This window comes from Biomphalaria glabrata, chromosome 17, assembly GCF_947242115.1.
Source record: "Biomphalaria glabrata chromosome 17, xgBioGlab47.1, whole genome shotgun sequence".
NCBI lineage: Eukaryota > Metazoa > Mollusca > Gastropoda > Planorbidae > Biomphalaria > Biomphalaria glabrata.
The window spans coordinates 10285787-10297489 of record NC_074727.1 but is presented as its reverse complement, the minus strand read 5'-3'; the positions used below and the strand labels follow the sequence as shown (position 1 = coordinate 10297489).

The 11703-nt window shown below is 33.7% G+C and overlaps 1 protein-coding gene across 2 annotated transcripts in view; it reads right to left on the bottom strand.

The window, feature by feature from the left end:
* Window positions 1-524: 524 nt before the first annotated feature.
* LOC106063639 (DENN domain-containing protein 3-like) overlaps window positions 525-11703 on the bottom strand; it is a 47623-nt gene continuing 36444 nt past the window's right edge. For both annotated transcript variants that reach the window (XM_056015799.1, XM_056015800.1), the window contains exons 22-28: window positions 9029-9159; window positions 8272-8417; window positions 7595-7731; window positions 7080-7201; window positions 6723-6845; window positions 4546-4678; window positions 525-3758 (exon numbers count right to left, since the gene is read on the bottom strand). In XM_056015799.1, coding sequence (XP_055871774.1) covers window positions 3673-3758; window positions 4546-4678; window positions 6723-6845; window positions 7080-7201; window positions 7595-7731; window positions 8272-8417; window positions 9029-9159 — 878 coding nt within the window. In that variant the 3' untranslated portion in view covers window positions 525-3672. The remainder of the gene's footprint in view (window positions 3759-4545; window positions 4679-6722; window positions 6846-7079; window positions 7202-7594; window positions 7732-8271; window positions 8418-9028; window positions 9160-11703) is intronic.

Genomic DNA, 11703 nt, shown 5'->3' with positions numbered 1-11703 from the left:
AGTTGTAAGAAAAAGACAAGGTTAATGAACTGGCTTATATAATTATTTAAAAAAAAAAAAAAAAAAAAAAAAAAAAAAAAAATAGTAAAATAATAAATAATAATTTATAAATTATAAATATGTTCAAAATAATAATTGTGCAAGAGGTTGAGACTGAGACGAATACAAAATATAAAAAAATATTTCAAAAATGACTTATAAACAAATGTTTCTGTAAAAACAAAATCAAGACCAATGGAGATACAGGGAGAACATTAGCTTCAAGACTTCAGACATTTGAAATACAATACTTGTGCAAATTTACATGCATATAAAACACACATTTCTTATATAAATATTACAGCAGATTATTTTAGAGATGTATAATGGAAACATTGAATTCAAAACAATAAACAAGTCTTTAATTTTGGACATCCAGCGTTAGATTAGCACAGTGCTAGCAAAGAATGGAAACATTGAATTCAAAACAATAAACAAGTCTCAAATTTGGGACATCCAGTGTTTGAGTAGCACAGTGCTAGCAAATAATGGAAACATTGAATTCAAAACAATAAACAAGTCTCAAATTTGGGACATCCAGCGTTAGAGTAGCACAGTGCTAGCAAACTATGTCTTAAATGTAAGAAGCTAGTATAATTTTTTTTCTTCTGTTTTTTAAGACTGTATCCTAACAAGCTAATAAATCTTATATTGCATAACATGTCTCTTAACTTGTAAGAGTACAAAATGTTCATGATATCTGTGTATTCAGTGTATAGAATACTGAGAGTGTTGACAAACTAAGTCTCCTCTACTTATCATTTAAAAAATAATTTGGATATAACAATACCTGTACTTATATAGAAGGCGTGGTGGCTGAAGGAAAAACAATTGGCTTCCAAACCGTGAGGTACCAGGTTCAAATTCTGGTGACGACTGGGATTTTTAATTAAATTTTGAGATCTTAAGGGCCCAGCTGAGTCCACCCAGCTCTAATGGGTACATGACATTAGCTGTTTGAAAAGTAAAAGCGGTTGGTCATTGTGCTATCCATATGACACCCTCACGAACCATGGTCACAGAAACCTTTACATTATCTTCCCTATAGATCGCAAGGTCAGAAAAAGGGGACTTGACTACTTTACTTTGTTTGTATATATTGAAATTTTGATTATTTAATTTGACAAAAGTAATCAATAAATATCATGGTGTTTATGTATTTAAAATCTCTCCCAATCCTTTCAATTTTCTTTTTTTTAGGTTTCTTAAATGCCCCCACAACAATTTTTCTAGATCCCTCTTTGTCCCCACAACAACTTTTCTAGATCCCAGTTTGTCCCCACAACAACTTTTCAAGATCCCAGTTTGTCCCCACAACAATTTTTCTAGATCCCTCTTTGCCCCCACAACAACTTTTCTAGATCCCAGTTTGTCCCCACAACAACTTTTCTAGATCCCTCTTTGCCCCCACAACAACTTTTCTAGATCCCTCTTTGCCCCCACAACATTTCTAGATCCCTCTTTGCCCCCACAACAATTTTTCTAGATCCCTCTTTGCCCCCACAACTTTTCTAGATCCCTCTTTGCCCCCACAACAATTTTTCTAGATCCCAGTTTGCCCCCACAACAACTTTTCTAGATCCCTCTTTGCCCCCACAACAATTTTTCTAGATCCCAGTTTGCCCCCACAACTTTTCTAGATTCCTCTTTGCCCCCACAACAATTTTTCTAGATCCCTCTTTGCCCCCACAACAATTTTTCTAGATCCCTCTTTGCCCCCACAACAATTTTTCTAGATCCCAGTTTGCCCCCACAACAACTTTTCTAGATCCCTCTTTGCCCCCACAACAATTTTTCTAGATCCCTCATTGTCCCCACAACAATTTTTCTAGATCCCTCTTTCTTCCCAATTTGTTTTCCAATTTTGGAATGTAAATCTAAAATCTAGACATAGAGCATAATCCAGCATATAAATGTGATCAACTTGATATTGAAAATTCTTAGCTGAACATGACCCATTAACAATCTGATAATACTGATGCAGACTACAATGATATCAGTTTAAGCTCAGATCAATTCATCTTCTTACTGCTTTGTTTATAATGATTTAACTTGCATTAACTGTCACACATCACAAGAAACAAGTTTGAAGAATTTAGTAACAAGGCTCATTTTTAAAATATAATATGGCGATTGCCTATCCAAATGGCTTCACCAAACGTGTCACTGTCTGTGATTGCCTGGACAAGTGGCATGCACCCTGGACTAGAATCTCAATGATACTTGGTTTGAACCCTGCCCGTGGTCCTGCTGGAGGTTTGGACTAGGATGTAATAATCTTCAACTATGAAAAAACGCCCAAAATGTAAAATGGTAAAACAAAAAATAGAAGCAAAAAGTAAAGAGTATTCTGTGGAATAATTGAAGAACACTTAAAGGGCAAACACTTCATGAGAGTGTCCCTGTGCGTCCCAGTGTGATCCAGTCTTGAGCAATATCTTTGTGAATATCACAAAAGTGTGTTTATTTGTCAAATATTTTTACATTAAATAATGTAATCAATGTATCGAAACAAAAGGCACTTCAAATTTTTGATCAAAACTAAACATCACTTTCGAGCAATGTTTCTGACTAGAAACAGCTTCATAATGTACACTCCCTGAACACCAAGTACAAACAACTCATTATTTTGTTAAGATTCAAAAAGTGCATATCCCAAAATAATGTTAACAAAAGCAGATACACAATCAGATCTATGAAGTTGTGGATTTATTAGTTAAAGGATAGCCCCCCTTAACTCCTTCATCCCATGAAAAAATAGTTTACAAAATTAAAAAAAAACAAAAATATATAATTTAAACATTAGGGAGTCCTGCTCAAATGTACAGTTCTGGTGTAAAAAAAAAAATTAAAGCACTGGTATCAAAAAAATACAGCAATGGAAATGACCATTAATTAAAATGAAAGTTTGCAGGAAATTTTGAAGTAAAGCTCAAAATGTATGAAGAAATGGAGGTCAAGTAAAGCTGTAAAGTGCTTGACTTCAGAAACAGGGGTCCCGGGTTTGAATCTTAGGATTTTAAATTTCAGGATCTTTGGGTGCCTCTGAGTCCACCCAGCTCTAATGGGTACCCGACATTAGTTGGGGAAAAGTAAAGGAGGTTGGATGTGCTGGCCACATGACACCCGCGTTAACCATGGGCCACAGAATCAGATGAACTTTACATCATCTGCCCTGTAGACCTCAAGGTCTGAGAGGGGAACTTTTATGTAGAAACGATTGATTTTTTTTTTTAATAATCCAAAGATTTCAAATACTTTAGTATGGCCTTTGGATGTGTACGGCACATATCTCCCGTTTAATTTGAACCCTCTGCCCATCACTGAAGTCAAGTGACACCAGAGAGAAAAAGATACTTTATTAAGTCTGTCCACATCTGAAGTTCAAAAGATTTATAAAACAAAGAACAAATGGGTTAACAAAAAATTGTTGTAGAAATAGCTGCACATACAATTTAACACATGAGTATTGGATTGCATAGAACATTGTACAAAAAACAGCATTTCCAAGTTTAACAATCTTAAAATGTAAAAAGTTTAAAACTAATCTGACATTTTTTCAAGGTATCAAGCACTTATAACTCCAATATTTGATTTAGTGCTCAATAAAAAGTATCTGCGTCACTTTCTCCATCAAGATCCAACCTCTCCATTCTCATGTTCACTGATCTCTGTGTTGGGACTCCATATTGCTACTTTGCCATCTTTAGAACCTGCCCCTAATTGGTTCAAGACAAAATTCATAAAGGTATTAGAATATGATTTTTTTTTAAATTTAACAAAATACTAAAAAAAAAAAAAGGTGCTTATATGATTGACCATGTGGAAAATTTTAAAGCTGAATTCAAACATATAATCATGTCATAATTATTCATACATAATCATATATTGGAAATGTTTTGTTTTTTTTTCATTTATACACTTAATAAAAGTATCAATAATAATGTCATTGTTTCAACAAGCACATGAAAAGTTTCACTCAGAAACTTAAAAAGACATAGAAAGAAAAGTTCATGGCCTAAACTTGACAAAGGTTTGTGTGGCCAACACAGTAAGAGTCTCTAATTTCTCCTATAGAATACATTATGAGCTGAGTTTCTTGTCCTACTAAAATTTGACCAATAATCTACACTACAATCAGGAATTATGGACTATAACCCAGGACATTTGCCTCTGGCACTGCATTCTACCCAAAGATCACATCTTCTTTAGAACAAAGGAAGACTAGTATTAAGATCAATCATGATTTAAAAAAAAAATAAGTAAAATCTCCACAAGCCAAAAATTGATTTTAAAAAAATGTTTTCTTAGAACAAAAATGTTAACAAACAAAATAAAAATGTATTCAATGATGCAGAAGGGGTAGAAAGATTATTTTTTTCTGTCACTATTACTAGATGATCAAAAGGTAATGAAAAAAAAAGGTTTACCAAACTTAAAACTAGACCAATGCTAATTACTGGAATCAAACTTTGAATTAACATCTACCCTATAGAACTGACTCACCTGACATTATGTACCTGGACTCTGCTGCACACAGCGACCGGATAGCATCATCATGAGCTTTGATTGTCTTCCATTGTTGTTTAGTTGCCAGGTAATAGATGTGAATTGTTCCTTCTTTGGTAGCCACCCAGACCTGAGAAATGAAACAGAAAAACTCAAGCCAACACAGAGACACACTAAGATATTCATTCCATTGTTTGCTTTCAAGCTGTTGGTCATTGTGCAGGGTGATTATGCTACAAACAATGTTTTCTAAGAAATAAATAGGCTGCTAACTCAAGTTAATCTCTGCCTTCTAAGTGTTGCAATGATCATTTGAAGGTCATTTAATTTTAGTCAGAAATGGTTGTAAGGATGAACATACCAAGACAACATTATAATCTCCTTCAATTTAATAAGATAAGAAAAGATACGCTTTTTTTGGTCCAATCAAATGGAAATTCAGTTTGACTACAATGGACCACCTCAGTGTAACTACTGTAATAATAACAATATAGATGCAAATACGAACAACATTCCCACACAAAACACATACACACACAACCAGTGCTTTTATGAGTTAGACCTATGTACTTCTCAATGATGACATGACCTTTTAACACTCTGGAGGAAAGTGGGATAAAGGAGTTTTTAAATCTTTCTGTTTTAGTCCTAATGAAAAGGAGAGGACCACTTCATTCATATCTGATGTTACAGTGGTTTAATGGGTACAGGTTTTCTTTGAGAACCGTTATGTTTTGGAAAGGCATCTATCATGAAAAAGTTCTTCAAGAGATGGTAGCTGTGTGAGAGTGAGTTACGATGCTTTTTTATTAGTCGCATTAAAACATTCTACTAACTTCAAACATTAAAATGTATGTAACTATTAATAAGTTATTGTTTTCTCTTTTTGTTGTTGTTTTTTGTATTTAGTGGAAAAAGTAAAATGAGGAGAGCACTAATATTTCTGGTTCAATAAAAACATTCAGAAAATACAAATATTTGCCTTGAGTTCATAAATCAAACCACTAAAAAGGACAATAAGTCTAGACTATCCCTATGTATGCTCACTTAGTCAGACATGGACTAAAAATTAAATGTCACAACAGTCACTAATGAATGTGTGTGTGTGAATGTATAAACGAATTTGTATAGGTCAGTTGGAATGAAGTGGAGAATGACATGAAATATGTTTTAGTGAAGGCAGTGTTCAGTATGTGATGTTTTGATTAGATAAAAAAGTTTGAGTTCTTTTGAGATTTCATACAGTCACAACAAACTCAAGAAAGTGAGAAACCAGTCTATATAGTTTCACTATGTTAGCAATAGGAGAGGTGTAATAATACCTTAGAGCTATGTCAACATATTCATTTTAAAACCACACCATAATATTATAAGATAAGATAAGACAAGATAATTATATTGTTCCAATTAAATGGAAGTTCAATTTGACTACAATTGTCCTTCTAAGCACTACTACTAGAACAATATCAATATAGATGCAAACATGAACAATATTGGCATGTGTAAAATACACACACACATAAGATAACCGTTTTATAAATTAGGCTTCTATGTACTTCTTGGTGATGACAAGTGACCTTCAAACACTCTGACTGAAAGAAGGACAAATGAGTTTTCTGTTCTAGCCTTAATGCTCCATCTGCCCAAGTGCTATTTGAGCATGGAATTGGTTTCCTGAGCCAGCCAGGAAAACCAATGACTTGGCAGAATAAGTCATTGGTTAACATGTAGGATGTAATCATTTTCTTTTTTGAAGAAACGTCTGTTTTTTATAAGAGCTGACCACTTCGTCCAGATCTGATGTAACCGTTTTTTAAAGGGTGCAAATTGTCAAAGAAATTAGTGTGCTTTGGAAAGGAATAGTTTAAGAAAAAGTTCTTCTACAGATGGTAACTGTGTATTGTATGTATTGTGATGATGTGTTATGTTGTGATGAAAGCTGGAAGATCTATGCAGTCAGGTAAACTCAATCATTTTGGATTAAATAAAGATGTAAATACTACATACATTATATTTGTTTGGTGAGCCATGTACATTACTAAATTAAAATTATTCTATTATTTAGCCAACAATCTTTTTAAGCATACAATAATTTCTAGTTAGAATTTCATTATAGATAAATCTAATATGTATTCAGGGGATTATTTTACATGAAAAAATTCAAGCTAATTTACCTTATCATTAAACAACAAGATAAAACAAACACCTCTACAGTCCAGCTGCAAGACTTGCTTCAAGTTTGTGGATTTCTCATCCCAGATCACCACCTCACCACCCCGACGACATCCAGCCCAGATCTGAAATTAAAAATATAAAAGTTTAAGTCATTCTTTGGTTTCGTACACTAATGCAGTAGTGCTGATATGTAAAGATCTAGTTCTTTAATTCCACAGAGAAAAGACAATGTAGAATGATGCTCTTACCAGCATAGTAATCTCTTTCTACAGCTGGTTTAAGCAACTTGACAAAAGTTAAAAAAAAAAAAAAAATGTTCCCTGAAAGGGAGACAAGTGAACTGAGAAATGAGTTACCTCATCATGAAAAATTTCAAAACAGTTGATCTCCACCGGTTTGCCTGTGTCTGGTTCAGAGTATGTGAAAGTCTGAAGCTGTACACCATTATCATCTAGAGCAAATATACTGTGCCATGTCCCTGCAGATGTTAGGACAATTGTATAATGAATCAATACTAAGGAAATGTCACATAGTACTTCCTTTACCTGTATTTTTATCTATTTAATTTTGGGGGATAATTATGAGGGGGGCATATATCTGTTGCCTTTTTATATTTGTAATCTTTCAAGTTTTTTTTCTTTTCTACTGAAATATTCTTAATTAGATCCAGTCTTGAAGTGATACAGCCCAAAGACACTATCATTATGAATAACTTTTGGTTGTCTCGTGTACATTTTTTACACTAATTTGCTCATTGTATATAATGAAATAAAACCCATAGTGAAAACATATATTTATGCTGCCCAAGAACCCATTACTAAAACAAATGGTTAAATTCCTTTTCTAACAATCCAAAGAGACATAGACTTACCACACCAAAGTTTGTTATCGTAGAGCTTTATAAATCTCAAACTTTTAGCGTCTGATAGGCGAAAACGTCTGACACGTCTCAAGGTCTGCACTTCCCACTTGATAACAGTCCCATCTACACTAGCACTGTAGGCATGTCTGGAGGTTGGAAAAAAAGTAGTGTTTCAATATTAGCCAAGCAGTCCAATGTTACTTTTTAACTACAAAAACAATCTTTTCCAGATCTGAACAAACAGTCCTTGTGGAATACACAGTGCTTCAGCATTTTGATCTCTGACTATGTTGATAGTGTTAAAGTTTTACACTGACCAGCTTGTAATGCTAAAAGAAAAATGTAACAAGATTTGTAACAATAATTTTTTAAATATCCAGATTGGAATATTTCAAGCTGAAATTTTGATGTAAGTTTTAAATGTACTTCTAAATGTTTGGCTTAAAACAGATGAAATAATTTTGTTATTTTTTTCTACTTTCAGAGACACATCCATGATGCCTGTTACTCTCTCCCTCGACATAAATCTTACATTAATGTTGGTAACATTTTACTGACACTTAAACCTTTCTGTAAGACTAATATGCAGAATGCGGTTAAGCTTATAACTCTTTTGTCTTCAAATGTTTGAAATTGATAAAATATTGAGTGATACAATATAGCCAGATACTGTCTATACAGCGTACCTTCCATCATGTGTCAACACAATGTCTGCAACCAGATCTGGGTGATCTGTCAGGGTCTTGTTACAGCTCAATGTTTCAGTTTCGATGATGTAGATACCATAAGATCCAGCCCATATGGTGGCCTCCCCAACAGCCACCAGCGCCGACTAGAAAAACAAATGTTTAGATTTTATTATATAAAGAAAAAAAACTAAAAGAAGTAGATTTATAAAATTGTTTAAATACTGAAACAGTTTTTAATTTATTTTTAATAGCTAAGTAACAATAGGATAAGTTTTCTTTCTGCCAGCAAGTAGTTTCTGAACGTAGACAGTTGGAGATCTCTTACTAAGGCAAAGAAAGACAGGCATAGACACCAAAAAGATAATCTAAAATGACCGCCAGTGGAGTAAGGCTTAGTCTGGGGTGAAATTGTTGATAACAGCTAGAACTGCGTAGCCACATGGAACAGTGCACTCCTCTTTAATCAAGATTTATGTTTTCTATGTCATTGTTTATAAAAAGCAAGGAAAAACGACAACCCCAGAAACAAAAATGTCATTCAGTACAACTTAAACTAGCCTTAAACAGTCATTATTTTTATTATTTTTAATCTGGGAATTATTAGCAAGTGTTTGTGTGCTTTGATAAACTTTGAAAAATCTCTGGAGATAGTCAAAGGTTTTAATTTGTTCTAAGGTTTTAATTTGTTCTAAGAAGTCTGTCCTAGATGAGAAGAAATAGCAAATATATTTTAATCCTAAGGGAGACAACTCACCACAGTAATCTTGGTCTGTATAAAATTATGCTCCAGCATCCAATTGGTGGCATCAAAAACTCTGATTTTACCATCTCCCATACCACACCACAGTCTTGGAGGAATGTTGGTCTGCATGCCAGAGCTCTGACCTGGGGAAAACATAGTTATTATGTCATTTAGTTGATGACAAGATATAAGGGCACAGTTAGCATAAAAAACAAAACAAAAATCATTCCATCCCTTTGAAAAAACAACAACAAAGCATTAAGGAAGTTTTATGTTTATAGTCAAAAATTACGCACATGAAAATTATAAAAAATGTCTAGCAAAAACAAAAAGCAATACAAAAAAATAATTGAAGTCTGTCTCATTTTGACGAATAAACCAAAGACTAAGTTATACAATTATTATTTTAAAGAGGTTTTCTTAAAAAAAAAAAGGTGCTGTTCTCTATGAAGTACAATTATTTAAGTAAGAGGTACCAAAATTGACTGCTGTCATATTAAGAATTTAATAATCCTGCAACAGCCTTTCCACCAAGCTTGAATGATAAATTCTTCTTTCTTTTAATTCATTTGAAAATGTATTCAGCGTCAGTTTAAAAAGGTTTTTAAAAAAATATTTTTTTTTAAAGTAGAAATAAAATAAAAATGCCCCAAATTTGTAAGTTTTTTGTTTAGATCACAAATGATTGTTTCTTTTATGTCCCATATTTTTACTAGTTTGCCAATTGAGACCGATTAAAAAGAAAATATAAAGCCCTCATTACAAAAGCTACATTTGTAATCATGTTTTATTTTCAGGTAACCTTTGGAATAAACGTGTGCTCAAACAGTTGCGATGTTCCATGCAGAGTTTCAATAAATCCTATTTATCCCTTGTTACGTGCGCATCTTAGTGTAAATGTGAAATGGTGCGAATGCGTGTTGAAAGGAGGAGAACCAAAATGGAGGAATATGAACAAGAAAGTGTTTTCAGTATTAATAAAGAGTAAAGTATTTATAAGCTGTGATTTTGTCGTTTTCATGTCTAAAGAGTCTCATCCAATATGAAGATGGAGAGGGAGAGATTAGCGATGGAAAGAGAAAAAGAAAAGGAGAGATTAGATAAGGAGGACAAAAGAGAAAGGGAAAAAGAAAAGGAGAGATTAGCGATGGAAAGAGACAAAGAAAAAGAGAGATTAGCGATGGAAAGAGACAAAGAAAAAGAGAGATTAGCGATGGAAAGAGACAAAGAAAAGGAGAGATTAGATAAGGAGGACAAAAGAGAAAGAGAAAAGGATAAGGAGATAGTAGCAATTGAAAGGGAAAAGAAAAATGAATTGGTTGCCATTGAAAGAGAAAGATTGGCGTTGGAAAAAGAGACAGCAGAGAGAAAGTTAAAAACAAACCAAGAAAAAGAGAGTGATAAAAGAAAGGGGGAAACTACAGGGAATAAACTAGCAAAATATAAAGGTGCGATATTCGAAGAAGCTAAAATGGACATTGACATTTTTTTGAAGAAATTTGAAATTGAAATGAGAGAACTGGAATACCCCGAAGACAAATGGTCATTCTTATTATCAAAGTCATTTGTAGCAGAGGTCCCATCGAAGATATGCATGAACCAGAGCAGCTATAGCGTGGTGAAAGAACAATTACTACGAACGTACGGAAAAACAGAGGCGTATTACCGTGAACAATTTGTTAACTGTGCGATAGAAACAAATGATGACCCACAGACATTCATGGACAGAATGACCAGTAGTTTTGAAAATTGGACTGAAACCGCCAAAATAGAAAAGACATTTGACGGTCTAAAGACATTTCTAATGATAGACAAAGCAATTTATGAGTGTCAGGAGGAATTAAAAATATTTTTGTTGGAGAGGAAACCAAAATCCATAGAAGACATAGTAAGACTGATAAGGGCCTATAAGGTGGCACATCCAGATAAGAAACTATCCAGAGGCAGCGACATAGAAGAAATAGTTGCATTTAACAGAACAAGAGATACACGAGACAACTACATCAACAACGGCAGACGATATAGATATGATGAACAAAATAGGTTTAGAGGACAAGGAAGGAACCCAATGGGTAGTAGACCAGGACAGTTTTATAGTAACCGAGGTCAATACCAAAGAAATGTACAGGGACGATTCGGCGGAGTAAGGGATAGAAGAGATCAAAGCCTGTCAATGTTAACATGTGCAGGAAGCCTTGAGTATTTTGAGACCTTCGTGGGAAACAAAATAGCAAGGACGATACGAGATTCTGGCAGTACAATAGTGGGTGTTAATAAGAAATTAGTAGAAGAACAAGACTATACCGGCAAATCCAGGAATTGTGTGATGTTTGATGGGAAGACTGTACAATTACCAATTGCTAGAATTAAAATTGATACACCATATTTTACTGGAATTGTGGATGCATGTGTAATAGACCATGCTCATATTGATTTGATTATTGGAAATATTCCAGGTATAAAGAATTGCAATGAAAAGGATATGGGAAATTGGAAAAAGTGTTTCGGAATGAGTATTACTCGATCCAAATGTAAGGATCTGGATGCAGGAGATCTGGAAAAATTATTCCAATTACCAGATAAGAAAAAAAAAGAAGAAGGATTATTACAAAACTCAGAAACATTAGAACTTAATAATGTAGTATTCGACAAGGAAAGGTTTATTACAGAACAAAAAAATGATCTAG